The 21,433-nt window shown below is 39.5% G+C and overlaps 1 protein-coding gene and 1 pseudogene across 1 annotated transcript in view; both read right to left on the bottom strand.

Annotated features, from left to right (window-relative positions):
* Positions 1-6,311: 6,311 nt before the first annotated feature.
* On the bottom strand, positions 6,312-6,654 carry LOC125930097 (glutaredoxin-1-like; annotated as a pseudogene).
* A 2,959-nt stretch (positions 6,655-9,613) lies between these two features.
* The window catches only part of PTPRZ1 (protein tyrosine phosphatase receptor type Z1), a 183,983-nt gene continuing 172,163 nt past the window's right edge, over positions 9,614-21,433 (bottom strand). Inside the window, exons 24-30 of the mRNA XM_049641742.1 lie at positions 17,311-17,404; positions 16,957-17,030; positions 15,031-15,159; positions 14,091-14,237; positions 12,668-12,810; positions 11,768-11,903; positions 9,614-10,568 (exon numbers count right to left, since the gene is read on the bottom strand). Coding sequence (XP_049497699.1) covers positions 10,428-10,568; positions 11,768-11,903; positions 12,668-12,810; positions 14,091-14,237; positions 15,031-15,159; positions 16,957-17,030; positions 17,311-17,404 — 864 coding nt within the window. The 3' untranslated portion in view covers positions 9,614-10,427. The remainder of the gene's footprint in view (positions 10,569-11,767; positions 11,904-12,667; positions 12,811-14,090; positions 14,238-15,030; positions 15,160-16,956; positions 17,031-17,310; positions 17,405-21,433) is intronic.

The following is a 21,433-nucleotide window of genomic DNA, read 5'->3' as shown; positions in this document are numbered from 1 at the left end:
AACATTGAGTTCAACGTGGTCAATTAGAAAATATGAATGTCACATTGATTCTACCTGCAATCTGGAAGAGTGCCCAGATGGAATGGGAACTAGGGAACTAGCACCTTAGGTGGGTGAGGGAAACGTGTTGAGTGCTCAGTATAATTACTTTGTTGGACTTCATAATAGCAATGAATGATAAAGGGGGTATGATTGAAGAGCTAGGCTGTTATCTGTGCTGGTGGCAGTGCTGGAAAAGTAAATGTCAGTAAGTTTGAGTAAAGATGGGTGTAATCACACACTGCATTGGCTCTCAATCAGCTTTCCAGGAGACATTTCAATAACGAAGATGGTGGTGGTAAGATCTAGGGGTGAATGGGTAGAATATAATTACAAGCGAATGGCTCACCAAGGGATCAGCAAACCTTTACTATAAAGGGCTAGATAGTACATATTTCAGGCTTTGTAGGCCAAAGGGGGTCATGACTTCTCATTTCTGCCTTTGTAGTGTGAAATCAGCCATACACAATACATAAATGAACTGATATGACTGTGTTCCAATGAAACTTTATATTTAAAAACAAGTGTTGGGCAGACGTGGCCCTTTAACTGTACTTTGTTAACACCCTGGTGTTACCATGGTAGTAGACTGAATACTCACATCTTCCAGATCTCTTTTGGCATCTTTCAGATATTATCTATATTTGTGTTGTCCAGTTTTCCTTGTCCCTGACAAAGGAGACCCTAAAAGTTCTTCCCCTAAAAGCAGTTTGGTTGATTTTACAACATATGAGCTACTTCTCCATAAAATAAGGATAACAGTAACTTGCAGGATAGTTATAAAGGTTAATGAGAAAATGTGAGGGTAAAGTCTGGCCCCTTGTAGATGTTCAAAGTTAGTGTTCTTACCTCTTTTGCCGTAACATTTTTGCCTGCCATTTATGTTAATGAGATTTTAGCTTAAAGAAGTTTTTTCAATCTTTTGGATACCTTTGGAAGATTTCTCAAGGATCCATGCTACTCAAACTATAGGTATATCTGCTCCATAATGAGAATCTTAAAGCAGTGGAGCGGAAAGGACCACAACAATCATTTAGTTCGGTCACTGATTTTACAGAAGAGAAAATGTGTCTCACAAAGTTAAATGCTTGCCTAAGGGGACGAGACTTAATATTGAAGCTTTATTGTCATTTGAAGCCATTGAAAATATGTGCTTGATAAAATTTGGGAAACGCTTTGATTTATAATACCCCTCTTGTGGGTTATTAGGACCACCACTAGCCCATATGGTGCCTCTTTGAGAATTACAGAAAGACACTGCTCTTTCAAGACGCTTCCGTCAAAAATTTTCAAATATGTAATTTATCAGAACATTTTACTACCTTCATAATAAGTATTAATCACATTAAATACATGTCATAATACTTGATGTTTATGATGTGACTAGCTCCCCCTTCACTGCAGCGCACAATTTGCAGTCATGCAGAGTAGCTAATATTACCCTTATGTGTCGTATAGATTAGCTTTCTTTACAAGGGTTTACGTTTGTTGATTGCAGTGAAACTACATTTACCAGACTTGAAATCCACCGGAAAGGATCCAGTGAGAAAAGCTTTCTGTTTTGGAGCAATACTTGGTAGTCACTGACTGCTAATCTGCTAACTCCCTTTTTCCAATTTTGTTTTAGTCCTAACACTCATTTTTACTTTTTATTAGCAAGAATTATGAAACATAGTGTTGGGTCCTAACTTGCAAGGTTAACAGGTTCTGACCTTCTCCTTTATGTTGGTGTAAAATACAAGTTTTCTGGTGTCTTCCAGTGCTGTGCTGATTGCTAAAGTATACCACATCACTGAGTAATGCTTTCATAAACCCTGAGAATTTCACTTCCAGCCTCAGAGCCTGATAAAACAGCATTGATATGGCTCGTCTCTTTGAAGATGATTCTGGGCTGTTGCCAGGCACAACTAAAGCAGCAGCCGAGCACCTGGCTTCAATTCATTTGAAGTGCGTTTTCTTCTAACCAAGCCAGGTTCTTGGTGAAGTTGGCACAGGGTGAAGCAAGTCCCCACACTTGATCAGAAGCCCGGCAACTCTAATACAGAAAAATCCTGCTTATCTTACTAGCAAACTGTTGATAAAAGGAGTTTTTTCTTCTAAGTTGAGAGAAATACTTAAAAAGAGGTAGAAATTAAATGGGAATTGATAGAGGAAAGAAACTGGAATAGGCTGTAGAACAGAGAAGACCAAGAGAAAAGATGAGGGGCACAGATTGTTAAAATACTATAATAGTATGTTTTTTTTTAAACCTTAAATATTTTTGCTGGCACAGAGTGGTTCCATTTAATTTCTGGTGTGTGAAATTTTAAATTTAACCATTATGCAAATGGTTCAGTATGTAAGATGTTTAACGAAGATAGGCTTTGAACATCACCTTTATCGCTAAAGAATCCAAACGTCCTCACCTGAGCTTCTGAGTATGTATACACCCACCTACTACTAATATCTCTGTTGGGATATGTCCCAGTATAGATTTAAGAGTTTATAGTATAAACTAGGGTTTCTCAGTGGGGCCACTCTAGGGACGTTCCCCCCAAAGTAGTTCTTCGACCTGATTGCCCATCTCAGGAAATGGCAACCACTGTCTTCTTCCTGTTTAGGATGTAATCCTTGATACTTTCCTTTCTTTTACTCCCACTTCAGCAAATCAGGACTTCTTCCTCTTCTCCACTGAATCCATCCTCATCCATGCCTGGACTTCATCCTTGTCTTTCTACCCACGTATAGCTCGTCTCATCCAAGGTCACTGTCATCTTGTATGTGGATCATTGCAACAGCCTTTTACCTGGCCTCCCTGTATCCAGAATTACTTCCTTGATGTCCGTTCTCCTCACAGCAAACACATTAGACACATTGGTCTTTCAAAACTACAAATATGATTATGATATTTCCTTAATGTTCCTACTGATGGGTATTTTCTGGGACCACATACTTGTTGTACTTAACACATTGTCTCAGCGGCTGCTTCTGTGGGAACTCTAATATTCCAATGTATTTTTAACACCCATCATGAGGCCTGCAGCCTGGCATACAGTGGTGTGTGTGTGTGTGTGTGTGTGTGTGGTATAGTAGGGACACATTTAGAAGCCTGGTGGTAAAGTGTGGTAAAGGTGGAAGTATAGATAAGGGAAGGTTGTCATAGGCTCTGCTTGTATATAAAACAGTTTTGCTATCTTTTAGCATTAGCTGGTAATGCTGAAGAGGCACTCTTCACATTTCTCTTTCGTTTGTTGCTTCTTAGAGTGCTTGTTGAAATTTCCCCAGAGCATAAGGGTGGGTAAAGGGCATCATTTTGTGATATTTGAATCAGCCCCAACTATCACAATCATTGGGTCACAATAGATTGAAATTATGTCATGATCAATAATCCAGGGGGCTGGTAAGATCAACTTTGTGCCTCTAAAAGATTGTTTTGGCTCCAGTGTTGAGAGGGACTTGGGAAAGGGTGAGAGAGTGTGATATTCAGAGGCCTCTGTTGTAGTTGAAGAATAAGAAGGTACTTAAAAAAACTGGGAATGTCATTTAGACACGTCTCCAGGGTACTGAATCAGTTATTAGGAAGAGGAAACATAAACCATGCCAGGTATTAAAAGAGAAAGGCACACAAGGCAGTAGGAGCAAGATCTTATACTCATAGCTGGGGCCCACGTATTGGGAAGCTTGAATCAGGAGTACTTGGTCTTCCCGTCATGGCTGCTATTGGTTCTCAACTCGATACACTGGAGCTCAGCTGCCCACAGGTCTACAATCTTCTTCCTTTGACCAGTAGGGTCAAGGAGAACAGGAAGATGGCCTCTGCCTTATTTCTGTATTCCAAATCTTGTGTGACAATATTTACAGAGTGGCCAGAGAGTCAAGAAACATAGGCAAATACAAAATAAATGGGTTAATATTATATTACAGTGCATGGTAAAACAATATTGTCTATGTTTCCAGACTGTGGCTCTCTGTATTTGGTGGAATGTAATTCACCCCCACAACTCTAGCTGCAAGGGAGTCAGGGGACCATAGTTTATAGCTTTTTGGGCTTTGAGGTTTAAGAAGTGTTCTAATTACTATCCTGTGTAACAAACCACCCCAAAATGGAGTGGCTTAAAACAAAATTTTTGTTTTAATTCTTAGTCTGGGCATGACTCAGGGGGAACAGCTGTCGCTGCTTCACACAGTGTCACTTGGGCTGTGTTGACTGGGATCTGGGGGATGCATTGCAATACAGCTTGCTCCCAGAGCTGGCAAGGTGGTTCTAGCTGTCAGCTGTCAAGCTCAGCTAGGGAAGAGGGCCAGGGCCTGGTTTTCTTTCCACGTGGGTCTTTTCCATGCGTGGGCTTCACAGCATGGTGGCCCTGTTCTCAGAGTGAACATCCCAAAAGAGCTGTATTGCCTTTTATGACTCAGCCTCAGAAATCACATGTGTCACTTTCGCCATAGTCATGAATCCACCCAGATTCAAGGGGAGGGACCATAGATCCCACTGCTCAGTGGGATGAGTTTCAAAGAATCACATGTGCGATGGAAGATGCTGTTGAGCTATTTTTGGAAAAGACCATCTGCCTCGGAAGGCACCCTAGAAGGAGAGTGGCATGTGGGTGGACTCTGCGAATACAGTTATGACCCCAATTATCAGTCTTTCCTCATTGGCTTTCATTATTTTCTAACCACTTCATGTTTGTTTAACTGGTTTTTTGAATCTCTTTACGCATCGCCATGAGCTTAGAACTGGACATAGTAGAATGACAAAAGGTGGAAGGTTTCTCATTTACTCTCTAAAAAGCCTCAGAAATGCAGGTGTAACTTCCTGCATCCATTAAAGCACTTACTTGAAATAAAGGTGTTATGAAAGAATTTTCTTTTAAAAAAATTTTTTTAACGTTTATTTATTTTTGAGACAGAGAGAGACAGAGCATGAATGGGGGAGGGGCAGAGAGAGAGGAAGACACAGAATCGGAAGCAGGCTCCAGGCTCTGAGCCATCAGCCCAGAACCCGACGCGGGGCTCGAACTCCTAGATCATGAGATCGTGACCTCAGCTGAAGTCGGACGCTTAACCGACTGAGCCACCCAGGCCCCCCAGAATTTTCTTTTTTTTAAAAGAAATCTATTTTATGGTATTTATTTCTTTATTTGCTTGTTTGTTTACTCATTTATTTTTTCACTGTCATCTCTGGGCATTTATTAGAAAAGAAATTAACCATTCCCACTAGGGACTGCAGAAGGAAATTAACTTAATATTGGAGTTCTAGATCAAACTTAACAGGAAGGAACTCTTAAGTTTTCACGGAGTGGAAGGAAAAAAGGAGGGAGAGACAATCATTTAGGACCATGTTTCTCAAATTTGGCCCCTTTCACGGACATACTGTTGGGGAAGGGGTTTGCAAGTTTTCTGTGGTAATATTATAAATGTTGCATTTGACTTCTGTTCATAATCTAAACAAGTTAATATCCTCTTCTTCAGGTTTGCCTGGATGACCATCTTAGGGAAGGAGGAGCCCCATTATTGCAGCTGCTCTACTGAGACCTCTGATCCCTGTGGCACCAAGTGAAGAGCAATCGTGCTTAACTTTTCATGTGGCATTTCCCAAGTTGGGTCCTTAAGACCCTTCACAGTATTGTTGAACATGTCTTGTGAGATCTGTGAGTTGTCAAGATTAAGAACATGGATTCAGAGCAGTGATTCCCAAGACAGGATAGGGTGGGATGGGGATAACGACTGGGGAGACACATAGAGCTTGAAAAAGCACACTCAAAATACCTATTGTTTTTGTAATGCAAAATCTATCAAGTCAAACTCAACGGAGAAACTTTCAGGCAATAGCAGGAACCAGTTATAGATTCATCCTACGGGGTTTGGGATAATATTGGTTGAGAAACACTGGCTTAGAGGTAGAGGGGTCCTAGCATATGGAGAACAGTAAGAGACATGTGCCAAAGAGAAAAAATGTCTTTTGGGTCATTGGTTGAATCCTAAGCCATAACTTGTCATGGTCCTTTGGAACCCAAAGGGCCAATGGAGAAGAAATCCAAGATGTCTATCAACTTTCTCAGACCTATAGTTTGGGGCAAGTTAGTCCCCTTTCAATACTGAGTCAAAAGAAGGAAAAGCTGTTTTTGCCCCAAAATCCACCCCCCCCTTTTTTTTGGTGAGCACATTTCAGAATTTTAAGTAAACAGTTGCTGTGGCTGTTAGCCCCAGATCCATCCACCAGAAAGAGTGGTCCTCATTTGAAATGCCATCCAGCTTTCAAGGGGGATATCATCCTGGGTTCTGCCCTATAATTACTGTAGAGCTCCAATCTGTTTTAGCTGCTTCAACAGCTCCCCACTCTGATGCATTTCCATTAGGTCAGTGCATCCCCCTAAACAATCTTTACGGATAAAGATCTGAGGAACTGTTCTGGCTCCTGTGAGCTGTTGCAAATAAACTTGAATCTTGCTAGTGTCACTGGTGGCTATGATATCAACAAACTCCAAAACCTCTTGTTTGAAGGGCAATTGGCTGAGAAGCTCTTGGGTCCTCGTGCAGTAGGGGTAGGAGGGCTTGGTGAACACAACCACCTTCCCAGGCTAGATTTTGCAGTTCACAAACTCTTCAACCATGCTGACAGCTGCCTCCTGGGGAGGAATCCTATTTTATTTTTCTTTAAAGATTTTGTTTTATTTTGAGAGAAGGAGAGAGAGAGAGAGAGAGAGAGAATCTCAACCGAACTCTATGCTTAATGTGGAGCCTGATGTGGGGCTTGATCTGATGACCCTGAGATCATGACCTGAGCTGAAATTGAGAATCAGATGCTTAACCAACTGAGCCACCCAGGTGCCCCTATGAGAGACTTTTCTAATTTAATATTCCTCACTAGGAGGGGTGCCTGGGTGGCTCAGTCGGTTGAGTGTCCGACTTTGGCTCAGGTCATGATTTCAGCTCATGAGTTTGAGCCCCGTGTCGGGCTCTGTGCTGACAGCTCAGAGCCTGGAGCCTGCTGCAGATTCTGTGTCTCCTTCTCCCCTCCCCCACTCATGCTCTGTCTCTGTCTCTCAAAGATAAATAAACGTTAAAAAAAATTAATATTCCTCACTAGGAGCCTTCACGCAATAGTTTCTAGTGCATGGCTTCATTAAACAAGTGAGCGCAAGGCAGACATTTCTTGCATCTGTTCATTTCTCTATGTGGATAATTCAGAACTGAGGCACCTCCTCTAGGGCTGAAGCAAGATCCTAAGAATCTGAGAGAGATGCTGAATGGCACATCCAGAGTTGAGGAGGAAAGCATTGCAAATTAGCATATTTGGAAAGTTTTTCAAAGGTCAGTCTCGTGGCCTGCTTAGAATGTGTCACCATGGATGGACTGAGCAGAATGTATTGTTGTGTCCGCGATGAGAAGTTTCAAATTCACACCCACAGCCTTTCTTACTCCCACTCCCTTTATCTTGTTTTAAGTTTTAAAAGTGATTACTCTAAAAAAAAAAAAACAAACCTTGTGAATTCTAATTTAATTCCAAGGATGTTTAGATTCTTAGAAGTTGTATAATACATGTCATTTATATGCTTTAATATTTAATACCACCTGCTCTAACATACCAATATTGTACTAGTGATGAGGGGCCTTCTAATGTATGAGAATATTTTGCAATCAGCGAGTGAATGCTATTCATTTGGGGTTTATACTAATAAAAACAAATGTGCTTTATTTTGACAAATATGTAGATTTTCCAATTTTCCTTAAAAAGTTCATTTTAATCCAATACATGATCAGCACTTCTGATTCTATGTGCTGTTTGCAAGTGGGATTCAATTCTAATAAAATATGTAAAATTATATCTGCTTATAAAGAGATCTTATTTTCCAAGTCCTCTAAGTCATTTTAGATGCTAACGAATTAGGGAGTTTCAGATCAGAAATACAAAAATTAAGATTTCTTTGCCATAATAATGAGAATATGTATGTATGAAATGTTTATATTAATTATATGTGAAGAAGGAGCTGCTATAAATTTTCAGGGAGTGTCACACTACAACTATGATGGACCTTATAGTTCTGGTATATTTATTAGAATTTGTCTATGAAATGTTGAATTACCACACATATTGCTTCATAAGTACTTGCCTTTGGAAGAGATTCTGCAAGGCTCCTCACTGGTAAATAACCATGAAGGCCAGAAAAAAAAATCCCTATCCCCCCCCAAACGGGTGTTTGTTCTTGGGACAAAGGCCAAGGGAAAACCAGACAAAATTATTAAGGTGACATGTATACTCTTGGTTCAGAGCAATTTACGATGAAACATTGTGGGTTATGAGGGAAAGAACATAAAACAGAGGACTAGGAGATAAGGTTAGAGAAGCAACCAAGCAAAGTTAGCCTTGTGGCTTTCCTCCCAGGGAGGGTGAGAAAGAAACACAGTAATTTGTGTTGTGCCTGGTAAAGCAGTGCTTACCAACATCTTGGGATTTGTGACCCTCTATCATCTGTTGACCTTTTTCCTATTTCACATTTCCTCATGAGTGTTGCCTTAAGCGGAAAGCTAATTTTGGTTCTATTTTAAGGGTTTGGCACACATTTCCCGATAGTGCTTAAGGAAACTGGAGGCTCCCTGAATTGTTGCGACAGAGCAATGGTTCTCAAGCTCTGGCCTGGATTAGACTGTAGAGCTTCATCTCAGAGTTGCTGATACGGTAGGTCTGGGATGGGATTCAAGGATTGGCATTTCTAACAAGTTCCCGGGTTTTGCTGATACTGCTGGTCTGGGAACCACATTCTGAGCGCCCTGGTTTAAATGAAACTTTTCCTGGCCTCCCGCTTGGGCCCCTGATGTGGGCATTCTTGGGGATTAGTGCCCTCCTCATCAGGCAGTGCTACAAAACACTCCTGGCTGAGGCAGGGGACGGCCCGTCACCCAGGCTGATTCTGTTTTCCTGCACTGCAGCTCCACACAGCTCTTGGATCCTGACAATGTGCCTTGACATAGGACCCCGGGGCTTAAGAGCTCCTGAGCTTTGTCTATCAATTCACCTGGCTTCCAAACCAGTCCCCGACTGGCAAATCTGCCTGCTTCTAAGCCCCAGATTGATTCTTTTTAAATTTAATTTTTAATGTTTATTTTTGAGAGAGAGAGAGAGAGACAGCGTGCAAGTAGGAGAGGGGCCTCTGGAGGGAGACAAAGAATTTGAAGCAGGCTCCAGGCTCCAAGCTGTCAGCACGGAGCCCGACGCGGGGCTCGAACTCACAAACTGCGAGATCCTGACCTGAGCCGAAGTCAGACGCTTAACCGACCGAGCCACCCAGGCGCCCCCAGTCCCAGCTTGTTTCTAAGTCAAAGTCCCCCGACGTTTCTTGGTACACGGTCGTTAGGTCCCGGAAGTCAGTAACAGTAGTTGTGCAGTATGAGTACTGTTGCTATGTTCTCAAAACTTTAAATTCTGTGAGTTCCCTATGTGTCTCGATGCACAGATTGGGACTCACAGCTCTATATGCTGCTCCGTCCCATCAACCTTTCTTCACTTCCATCATCATTGTGGACCTGTGCCCACAAGTTTCTGCTACATGTGCCCCGGCACAGCACTCCCCAAACAAACGCACGTTGATAGCAATATTTATATTTATTTTTGCAATGCCTTGGATAAAAACCAATGAAACGATGTTGGGTAAGGTGTTATTCTCATAAAAACATCTTTCAAAACAAACGTATCTCTATTTTCCATAAAAGTTAAAGTTACATGCTAAAACAGAGTTAATTACTGAGATGACATGGAAGAATATCAGAAGACTCGTAGGGTAAGACCAGATAATGAATTACATCATTAAACTAAACCATTACACAGAACTAGAAAACTGACTCAGTAGTAAAATATAAAAATCTACAATTATAAATATAAATTTGGTCCATGGAGACACTAGAGCAGTATTTACAGTAAGTACCAGATTATTTCTACTTTAGGTGAATACTGCAGTTGTGAAACATTGAATATCATAGGGAATGGAGTGTTTTATTTACAATCTACTATATTAAAAGTTATATTTCTAGCAAATCTGATGACTGCTACAAATATGGCTAAAAATTTGACACTAAGAACAAACATGTTTTCTGTAGTTGGGAATTCCTAATATCTATAAATTCAAATTTCCTGTTAAAATACGAAAAAAAAAAACCCCACAATTCCATTCTTAGAAATACTGTAAAATCCAATCATTTTAGTTTAGACACAATAAGTGAATTACAAGAAGTTTTGCAAAAAGGCACACGCTGTTAATGATGTAAATTTGGCAGCAGGATCCTATGTCATGAAAATTACTGTCAGGTGATGGAAAGTGAACAGATAACAGAAGAACTGAAATGACTTTCCTGTCTAGCTTCAGGAAGAGGCAAAAAATGCTCCACACGGATTCCCCTCGCCCCTTTCTGCGCTACACTAAAGACTCCAAGCTCTCGGCTATATTTCCATCGGGCAATGCCGCGCCATTACTGTCCAGAGAGGTGGATGGATTCTCTTCCTGCCTCGTGCTCACAAGACTGAGGACAGCTTTGTAGAGAAACTGATACTGCTCCTGGAGAATAGAGAAGGGGAGATCGTAAACAGGAAGCTCCGTGAAGATGCACGTTTGTAACATGAAGGGAAATTTTCAGTCACGCGTTGACACTGTTCTCGGAAGGGCATTGTGTTAAATGGTCTGTTAAACTCAGTGGAGGTACACAATCTATATTCATATCTGTTTCTGAGGAAATTTAAAGTAGCTTTTCAAGTAGTTAATGTTCAATTGACCTAGGTCAATTTCAACTGACCTAGAAAATTGGCCAACATACTTTTGCCTGTGGTAAGCACTCCATTCTTTTTTTTTTTTTTTAATTTTTTAGTTTATTTATTTATTTATTTGGGGAGAGAGAGAGTGAGAGAGAGAGAGAGAGAGAGAGAAACAGAGACAGAGAGAGCGAGTGGGGGAGGGGCAGAGAGAGAGGGAGAGAGAGAGCTCCAAGTAGGCTCTGCACTGTCAGCACAGAGTCTGACATGGGGCTCGAACTCACAAACTGTATGTTCGTGACCTGAGCCAAAATCAAGAGTGGGACGCTTAGCCAACTGAGCCACCTAGGTGCCCCAGCACTCCATTCTTGTTTATCTATGTCATGGAATCAGAAAATGATGTGACAGGTTACTGTTACTGATTTATCAACTTGTATGTAATCCTTTGGTACAAGGCACCTGTAAGCCACTCATTCTCCTTTTTCCACTTGTCATGAAATCCACTGGGCTTCTCTCTCTATGGAGAGGTCCCAGAAAGGACTGCACTGTCAGCTTGGGCTCACGCAGAATCCTTTTTACAAGACCCACTGTTTACCAAGTAGTCTTTACACTCTAGCAGCCTGACTGGCCCCACACCTTGCTTTGAGCAAAGGTGAGCATGGGCCTTGCTACGGTCTCAGAGTAGAGACACGGAAAAATAGAGAGTTCAGATTAGTTGGTGCTTTTGAGGGTATTTTTCAGAATTACAATAAATCTTGCAAAAAGACACATGTGAAATTTAATTTTATACATTTAATTTTCCAGAAGATAAACTTTGAATGTTTATTGTTTATTATTCCAGTTCTATGGATTGTGGACTGAGTAACTCGTAATCCAGCTTGAACACCACATGGAAATGTTATCAGTCAAGGTGGCCTCTTTTGATACATGATAAAATGATTTTGGCAGCCTCTGGGAAGTAAGCAGTACTCTAATGGTGAAAGTTTAGTTCACTGTTCTATTACTTACAATGTCAGCAAAGACTCCTGGCCTCATCAAATTGATCATCTTGGCTACCTGGTAAACATCCATGGAGTTTTCCTTTTCTAGTTGGTGCATAAGGGTTGTCAGAGCACAGAAAGTTCCTGCGGTCACTCCTCCATGCCTTGAAGCAAAGGGACAAAGACTCCATTCAGATGCATCGAACGTTCACATTTGGAACTCACAAAGCACATGGCCTTAACAACTTTGTAGTGGGAACACGGAAATTTTTAACGAAATGTCTCTCTTTATCATGCAGAGAACTACAGTTTAATTTGAAACATTAGCAAGTATTTATGATATTAGTAATGGGATACTTTATAGAAATTTAATGTTTGCTTATTCATTTGTTATTTTTACACTCTGGAAGGGGCTGGCAATCAATCAAAATGATCTGACAAGTTATCACATATATCATATGTATCATATACAACATATATATATAACATATAATTCCAGCATATGCATTTTTTATTTGTTCATAACAGGAGCCTATAGAGATTTATTGTATAGGTTCCTATTTCTGATTAATAAAGACTGTATCGATTTTCATCCTATCTAGGGTGTCAATAACTAAGAAATGTCTCTCTGGTGAGCACCTGTAAAAATTCAAGTGCCAAAACACTGACTCATCACACAAAGTGTTCTTAGCACACAATGCAAGAGCAAATTCTTGTGATCACGTACCCATTTTTTGCCTTCAACATGAGCTCTAAGAGAAGCGAAAAAATCTAATTCTGTGTTAACCTTGGTTATAGGAAGCAGATCATCTACCCTGGCTGAGTCGCTACAATTGGTCCACAGCATTAGGTTAGTACAAAGACAAAAGAAACATATGCCCACCCGGAGAATGCTCAGGCACGAAACCGTTTAAAGAGAGGAACTTACTCGTCATGAACAATCACAGGTCCATCCCTGTTGGCAGCTTCCTCTTTGATAACACTTATAAGTTCAAACGTTTTACTAATAGGGCTGTCTGGATTTGGCCATTTGGGGCACTGAAAATGCCTCACTTCAAGTACATAATCATCCTATACGAAGAGAAAAACCAGTATTTTAAAAAGAGTCCCATTGGTGACAGTTCATTATGAGTAGAGTAACTGGGGGAATCAGGAATACAGGAAGGTGATAAAACCCAGTCCCATGCACTATAGCCCGTCCTCCATCTCAGAGGGAAGAAATTGCTGTGATGCCTCATTTCTCACTGTAGATATAATCTCTTTTTCATTCTAAAAATGTCTTAGTTGTAGGTTTATTATGGTATTCAAACTTCGAAACCATGTACCAAAGATGTGTCTGTGCCAGGAAACTTAACACAAAAAGAAATCTTCAGTGCTAAAATTTGTTTTAAAATAACATAGACTTCTTCAAATCCCAGTATTACTTGGGAATAACTGAGTGGAATTACGTGACCCGATGGGGAAATGCTGGCAAGCAGGGCTGGGCGGGTGGAGACGTAGGTTCCGCTCCAGCCCCACTCTTGGTTCTTGTGCAAGTGGCCAACTGGGCTGTGTGACTTTACATCCCTAAACCTCCAGCTTCCCAAAGTGTAGTCAATAAAATGCTACATTTAAAAATAAGCAGCAGAACCTGAAATTTACATGGTTCACCTGTTCCAGAATTAGACTACAGTGAAGTGCAACATTGAGACCATCGAAAACATGGTTTAACCTTTTTCTGATCGGGAAGGTGCTCTCTCACGTGCCTTGCTCATTATTAGTATCTTTTAGCATTTTACCGTAGTTGTACAGTAAATTCTGTACTGTAATTACATAAATAATTCTTGGCAGAGAATGCAGATTGATACCTTATAGATAACCAAGAATTAGTAAAACAATCCTACTTCATTGTACTGCACAATTTTCAAAGCACTTCTTCACTTGTAACACTTCATCTCTTGGTAGACAGCGGTAAGCTCATTTTGGTAGATAATATTTTTCCTATTTTACTTAGAAGAATTCAAGGTAAAAACTTACCTTAAAACAGGAGAATTCGGATTAATGAAATTATTTTTTTACTGAATTTATTTTCAATTTAAGGTCTATCAGAACTACTCTGGAGTGAAGAGAGAAATCTTTGATTCTCTGAGTGTGGACAGTGCAGTTTAGTGGCGATTGGTGTTTAATGATTCTATAGGATTTTAAAAATGAAAGTGACAAGTAAGGTAAAATTGATTATTTGGGCAATCTGTCCTAATTTGTAAGAAATTAGGTTCCTTTGTTTTATTTCTAGGGAAGATCCTTAAACCAGCATATATTTAACAAAGCATGTACTTAAGATGAAAAGTTTGTCATTTCAATTATGTCCATACCTGTGTAGCTTCTAGAATAAAATCCTGAATTATAAGTTTTTCTTCATTAGACAGACATTTGTGTTCTTCAGCCATAAGAGTGACCTTAAAACTCTCACAGTTTATAGGCTCATCTTTATTCGGCCAGTAAACAAATTCATCTTCTGCCTGGAGGATTAAATACCAAGGAAGAGTCTAGATTTTAATCAAATGTTTACTAAGTCAGACTGTGAAATGAAGTTAACTGGTTGACACAGAAAATTCAACTCAAAGTTTTCTTTGGATCTCAAAATTTACTCTTAAAATGTTGAGCCTTAAACAAGTTTGGTGTGCAGAATAAAGTATCACACTTAAGAAACCAAACTATTGCTTTGTTGTTTTGCTCTTAGCTCATCAGTAACAATGGTAAGTTGTTGCTTCTATAAATGATAACTGAGTAGAAAAGATTCAAGTGATTTTAAGAGCTCAGCAATTTCCAGTGTCATTTGGAATGGCCAGTCTACCTTTACAGATAAGAAATAAATCTCCAAGTTACATATATGTGCAAAATCTAAATAAAATAGGCCTTTATTTCGGGTTTTATATAGATCTCCTTAAACTGAAGGACTCTCCAAATATCCTAACAAGTTTTACTTTTAAAAATGTAAATAGAAGCATAGGGACTGACTTCATTCATGATTGCAGTTCTAATTTTTCATAAGCAGTATCACAGAATACTTAAATTTAAATGAATTTTAACTTATTTTTATTTAAAACTGTCGTTCAGCAATCTCAGACCTGGGAGGTGGCATCACCAAACCAGGCCCAATAGTAGACAATAGCAGACCAGTAGCCAACGAGTGATAGTAGTTTATTAGTTGAAAAAAAATTGTTTGTTTGTTTGCTTGGACTTCCGGCTGACATGACTTGCTATTTCCCCTGTAAGGCAAGTACCAAAAGTGACGTGATGGGGGAGACTTACCATGTTTTGACCATCAGGAAGCATAACTACCAGCTGGGCATTATGGTCCCATATCATACGCCAGAAATCCTTGATGGTATGAAGAAGAGGATGCTGGGTGATGATGAATTCATTGCTCTGATAGTAACCCTACAAAAGCAAACAGAAGACACAAAGAGCCCTGGCATATGACTTTAAACGCTCAAAGTACATTTATAAGTTAATGGGCCTTAAGTCAAGGCAGTCTTTTTGCTTTTAGATTGCATCTGTAAATCACAAGGTGATTATTTTAGTTGCTGTTTAGAGGGCACTTTCCATACACCAGGCACGGGAGTAGCATTTTCTTTCTTTTTTAAAAAAATTATTTATTTATTTATTTATTTATTTATTTATTTATGAGAGAGCGTGAGTGAGGGAGAGAGAGGGAGAGAGAGTGCGGAGGCTGGAGTGGGGTTCGAGCTCACCTGAAGTGGGGCTAGAGCTCACAAACTGTGAGATCATGACCCAAGCTGAAGTTGGATGCTTAACCAATTGAGCCATCCAGGTGCCCCAGGAGTAGCCTCTTCTTCCCCTTAAGTCTCTCATGTCTCATGAAGTACTATGTGATAGGAACTGTGATCCCCATTTTGTAGGTGTTTAAACTGAGGCTTAAGAAGTTAAGTGTTGTGGGGCACCTGGGTGGCTCAGTTGGTTACGTGTCTGACTCTTGATTTAGGCTCAGGTCATGATCTCACAGTTTGTGGGATCGAGCCCCCTTTTGGGCACTGAGCTGGCAGTACAGAGACTGCTTGGGATTCTCTTTCTCCCTCATTCTCTGCCCCTCCCCCTCTCATTCTCTCTCTTTCTCTCTCAAAATAAGTAAATAAACTTTAAAAAAACATTAAAATCCAAAAAGTGTTGTGCCCAAGTCTACACAGCTATCATCTCTAGGAGCAGGCTTCCCAAAATGGCATGTGGACCATGTCTCCTACACTGGATAGAATGGACATTCGGAGGAGATTTTATATTTCTCACTTTCTTTAAGTCCCAATGGCAAAGTGTTAAATTCGCACCCACTGACAACAGAACACCCTTGGTGTGCAGACACCCTGGCTTCCTCTATCAGGGAGGAATCAGAGAGGCACCTTGCAGATTTTGCTGCAGAAACCCAGAAGCTGGGTCCTCTGGATTGGTCACGATTTCCATGGTGTTGCTTATTAAAATCATGGCTCGTTTATCCTCCTCTGCTCTGGGGTCTCTCAGATCCTGTTCCTATTCCCCACAGGCTCATGGGAAGTGCAGCATGTATTTAGATGCTACCACAACACATCTCCCTGTTTCCTGCATGGATATCTTGCAATATTTTCTTTGCTGGATAAATGAAACAGTGATTTTGGCATGGGAATTACCACCTTTTCATGTGAAGCCAAGCTCTATGAGTGATAGACCTGAAATGGAAACGAGGGCCATGCAATGGCTACCCAGAAACACTCTCCCCTTTCTCACAGAAGATCTAAACACAGAAGGAGAAGATTATGTCTTTAGAAACCCGGGTCTGTAAATGAGCCCAGTCCACAGGGTGAACACTGTTGCAAACCTGGAGTAGTAAAGTCAGTGAGATGGGCTTTCCAGAGTCTGGAATGTTCTGGGTCTGTTCAGGGTAAATGCAATGGAGCCTCTTAGTTGGCCCAGCGTATATTGTGTATCTTCTCATAAGTCTGAATGGTAAGTTTGGTTCCTGCATTTATTTACTAATTTGTCTTGCTTGAGGGATCTCCAGTCCCAGCACACATCAAAACATCAAGGGATGCTGTTATTCTCTTTGCTGCTTGGGGGTTGTGGTCTGCAGTCATTCGATTAGATCCACCCACCAGTGGTGCCACAGCCACTGCTTCAGGAAGCCCGTTTTGGTTTTGATTCTGGAAGCACAAACTCTTAGGTAGTTTCTCCAGTGACTTCTCGACTTACCATGATATAGGAGGCATTGATGTAGTCTGTGCCTTCCCCACTCAGAGATGAAATGCCAACCCTTGATCTCTCCACTGGAACACAAAACACTCATCATGAACCACCATGCTCACAACTCTATACCCTTCCCTCCACCCCCACGTTGTAAAACACAGCTGCATGTCCCAAGTTGAGTGACTTTGATCTGTAAGCTAGTTTTCCTATGTATTTCGCATTTTTTAGATGGACTTCAGGATTTAAGAGTCCTTTTTAACAAGTAAATTATCAGGCATAATTAGAAAAATACTGAGTGAATTCATTCATTCCAAGATGTACAAATATTATCATTTTTTTTCATGATTCAACATAACCTACCAGGGATGATGGAAGATGTTCTGTTCTTTTCCCTGTTACAGTGCTTTAGGGCTGTAGAATAGTCACTCTGTTGTATATTCGATTGACTCAGGAGCTGAGAAAGGGAGTCGAAGAAAAATATAGATTATTTCATTTAAGTCATCCAAGTACTCAAACACACACACACACACACGACCCAACCAAGAAATCAAGATAAGATACTGAATATACATATATCTGACTTCTTTTCCAAAAATTCCTTGACCTAACTCCCTGGCACATCTGTGTTCTACACCAGGGAAGCTCGAAGAAGCAGAGAATGCCCCTTAGTTTGACATTCAGCACTGGGAGGATCTTCCCTAGGGTTTCCCTCATAAGCATACACTATGTCCTCCACTTACATTTCACGGTGCAGTTGGGGTAAATTGCATGATATGTGTATGTGTGTGTGTACATATTTATATATATGGTTGGATTTCATTCATTTTTTTAGTACTGCATTACATGAATAATCTATTTGTTATTTATCTATTCCCCCAACTAGTGAATGTTAGGATTATTTCTAATATTTTGCTTTTCTAAACTTTGTAGCAATGAGTCTCTCTTGTATATTACTTAATGCATACACATGGAATTAGGAGTCATCAGCATTATTTTTTGACAGTCTTATAGAAGTGATAAACCATGCTTTTGATTTGCATTTCCTTGATTACTGTGTGATTGTGAATTTTAGCATTCATTAGCCATTTAAATTTCTTTTTTGATGATTGCCTTTTTATATTTATACTTCACTGCCATTTATTAATTTTTAGGGGGCTTGATGTCTTGAATTTAAGTCTATAATCTGTTTAAAAATTTGCTAATGTCTTTGTTGTCTTTTAAAGAAAATTTTTTTTAACGTTTATTTATTTTTGAGACAGAGAGAGACAGAGCATGAATGGGGGAGGGTCAGAGAGAGGGAGACACAGAATCTGAAACAGGCTCCAGGCTCTGAGCTGTCAGCACAGAGCCTGATGCGGGACTTGAACTCATGGACCGCGAGATCGTGACCTGAGCTGAAGTCGGCCGCTTAACCGACTGAGCCACCCAGGCGCCCCTGTCTTTGTTGTCTTTAATCACACGGACATTTATAGCCAATTAATTAATTTTTTCTTTAAGATTTCTGCCAATTATGTTTTTAAGAAGTCCTTTTCTACACTGATGCCTTCAAAATATACATTGCTAACATTTTCTTGTAATAGTTACAGAACCTTGCTTTCACCTTTAAGTACCTAATCCATCTTGAATAATTTTAGTGTTTAAGGTGTGTAAAGAACCCAGTTTTACTTGTTTCCACATGGAAATTGTCCCAGTATCACTTATTGGTTAGTCTGTCCTCCCCTCACTGATTTGTCATATCTATCATATAACCATTTCCACAAAGACATGGTTCCTCTAGCTGATTTGTCTGTTTTTCAGCGTTAATTATCATATCTGTTTGTCTTCTATATACTGTCCAACACATTTCTATTTTGTTCTTTATTTTTAGTAGTGCTTTGGATGTCTTTGTTCTTTACTTCTCCAAATGTTAATTTTAAGTTCAGTTCTTAATTTACCATGAAAATCCTGCTGGGAATTTGATTGGTACCACACTGATTTTTATACTTAATTTTGGAGAATCGACATCTTCAGGATATTTCCATTCATGAAAATTTTATCTATATTTGTTGGGTCTAATTCTAGGCTCTTCAATTCAGTTTTATAATTTTTTCTCTATGCATTCATTGTACCTTTTGTTAAGTTTATTTTTGAGACCCTGGAGTTTTTGCTTCTGTTTATTGTTGAACTCCCTTTTTCTTCTAATATCTCTTCTAACAACTCACAGCTAATGAGTTACGACGCTATTGATTTTTATATATACTTGTTGAACTGTAATAAGAGTTGAATTCTAATAAGAGATATCTTATTGTGTTTCTCTTGATTTTCTATATAGACAAGTGTATCATCTACAGATTCTTTTCTATTTCTAAACATTTTTTTTGTTTGACTCGATTTCCAGTACAGTGTTGACTAACAGTGTCAACAGTTGGCATTTCTTGTTTTTTCTTAAACCTACTATGAAAATTTCCAAGTTAAAATTTTGTATATGACATTTATAATGTAGCCTAAGATGAAGAAAGCTTCCCTCTAGTTTTAATTTACTGATAGTTTTTGTTATGAATAGTACTGAATTTTATTTACTGCCTTTTCTACATCTTTTGAGAGGGCCATACAATTCTCATAACTATATCTGTTCATATTTTCTACTGTTAAATCATCACTAGAACAAACTCTATGAATCCTAATTGGTCACAATATTTTTTTAAAAACCACGCCGCTGGATTTGAGTTGCTGCTATTTTAAACAGGATTTCAGTGTTTAAGTTCATAAGTGAAACTGGTCTGTATATTTCTTTACTTGTACTCTCCTTATACAGTTTTGGTAGCAAAGTTACACTTGCTAAAACAGTAAAATAGTTGGGTTTGCTTTCTACCTAGATATTTTATCACAGAGTTTGGAATTTTCTGTTCCTTAGAAGTTTGGTAATTCTTCCAGTTCTGATTTTATTTTGGAGGTGAGATTTCTGGCAACTGATACAATTTATTTAATGGTTCTTGGTCTAGTTGGATTTTGCGTTTCTCTGTGAGTGTATTTTGCTTACTTTTTCTTAAAAAATATTTCTTTCGGGGCATCTGGGTGGCTTAGTCATTTAGCATCCAACTCTTGATTTTGGCTCAGGTCATGGTCTCATGGTTCTTAAGTTTGAGCCTTGTGTCAGGCTCTGTGCTGACTGCATGGAACTTGCTCTGTCTCCCTCTCTCTCTGCCTCTCCCCTGCTTATGTGCTCTCTCTCTCTCAAAAATTAATAAATATTTAAAAATATTTTCTTTCATGTAGGATTTCAAATGTATTGTCACAAATATGTTCACAGTATGCTTTTTAAGTTTAGAAAAACAGTTCTAAAATATTTATAAATATATCCCTATTTTTCACCTTAATATTTATTAGTGCAAAGCCTCTCCTTTTCTTACCAATCTGGCCACAGGTTTATTTGTCTTATTAGTCTTTGATAGAACCTGCATTTGGTTTTGTTTCATCTGTTTCTATTTAATCACTTTAACCATCTATTTAATTTAAGAAAGCTGTAACTTTCTGAAAATATTTCTGTCTCCCTCTTTGGGTGTACCATGCTTTTCTTCTAATTTTAACATGATATGCCTATTTCATTTGTTTTTATTTTTATTTATTCTCAAATGAATATATTTAAGATTATAAATTTCTTTCTAGATACAACTTCAGTTGTTTCCTACAAGCTGTGCTATGGAGTCCTTCTGTTGACCTTTAATTCTAAAGATTTTATAATTTCCTCTTTCATATTATTATCAATTATGTAAAAGAGAATTTTTATTGTTCAAATATTGGGATATTTTTAGGGCCAAGTTTTCATTTCAACTTCCAATTTTCATGTATTAGATTCTGAGAATATGGTTAGTACTGTATAGATTCTTTGAAATTAACTCTTCCCCCTCCATTGGATATTTAACGTCTTTATCCTAGAATGTGTGTACAAACACACACACACACACCCCATGCACACGCGCACACACACACACACCCTGTGCCCACGTGCACACACCCCATGCCCACGCGTGTGCACACACACACACACACACACACACACACCACACACTCACCTCCTGTATCACAGAGGGAATAGAAGCCAGAGTATCCCTTCAGTCTGCAGCCTTGGAGCCCACACACTTACTAGTATACACACCCACTCAGGTGTCCCTGCGTTTGGCCCCTAATTCCTCTTTGCCTCTTCTCAGGATTTCCTCTCCCTCTAAAAGTCTGTTCTCTCCTCCCTCTCCCCACCACTCCCACCATACATCTCTTTTCATTAGTGTCTTTTAAATAAACTATTTTTAAATGTTTATTTTTCAGAGAGAGAGAGAGAGAGAGAGAAAGAGAGAGGGAGAGAGGGAGAACATGGACAAGTGGGAGAGGAACAGAAAGAGAGGGAGAGAGAATCCCAGTCTCCTCGCTGTCAGTGCAGAGCCTGATGCTGGGCTCACACTCACTGGGAGATCATGACCTGCGCCGAAATCAAGAGTCGGACGCCCAA

The sequence above is a fragment of the Panthera uncia genome, chromosome A2 (genome assembly GCF_023721935.1).
Source record: "Panthera uncia isolate 11264 chromosome A2, Puncia_PCG_1.0, whole genome shotgun sequence".
NCBI classification, from domain to species: Eukaryota; Metazoa; Chordata; class Mammalia; order Carnivora; family Felidae; genus Panthera; species Panthera uncia.
This window is presented reverse-complemented; position numbering and strand designations above follow the sequence as displayed.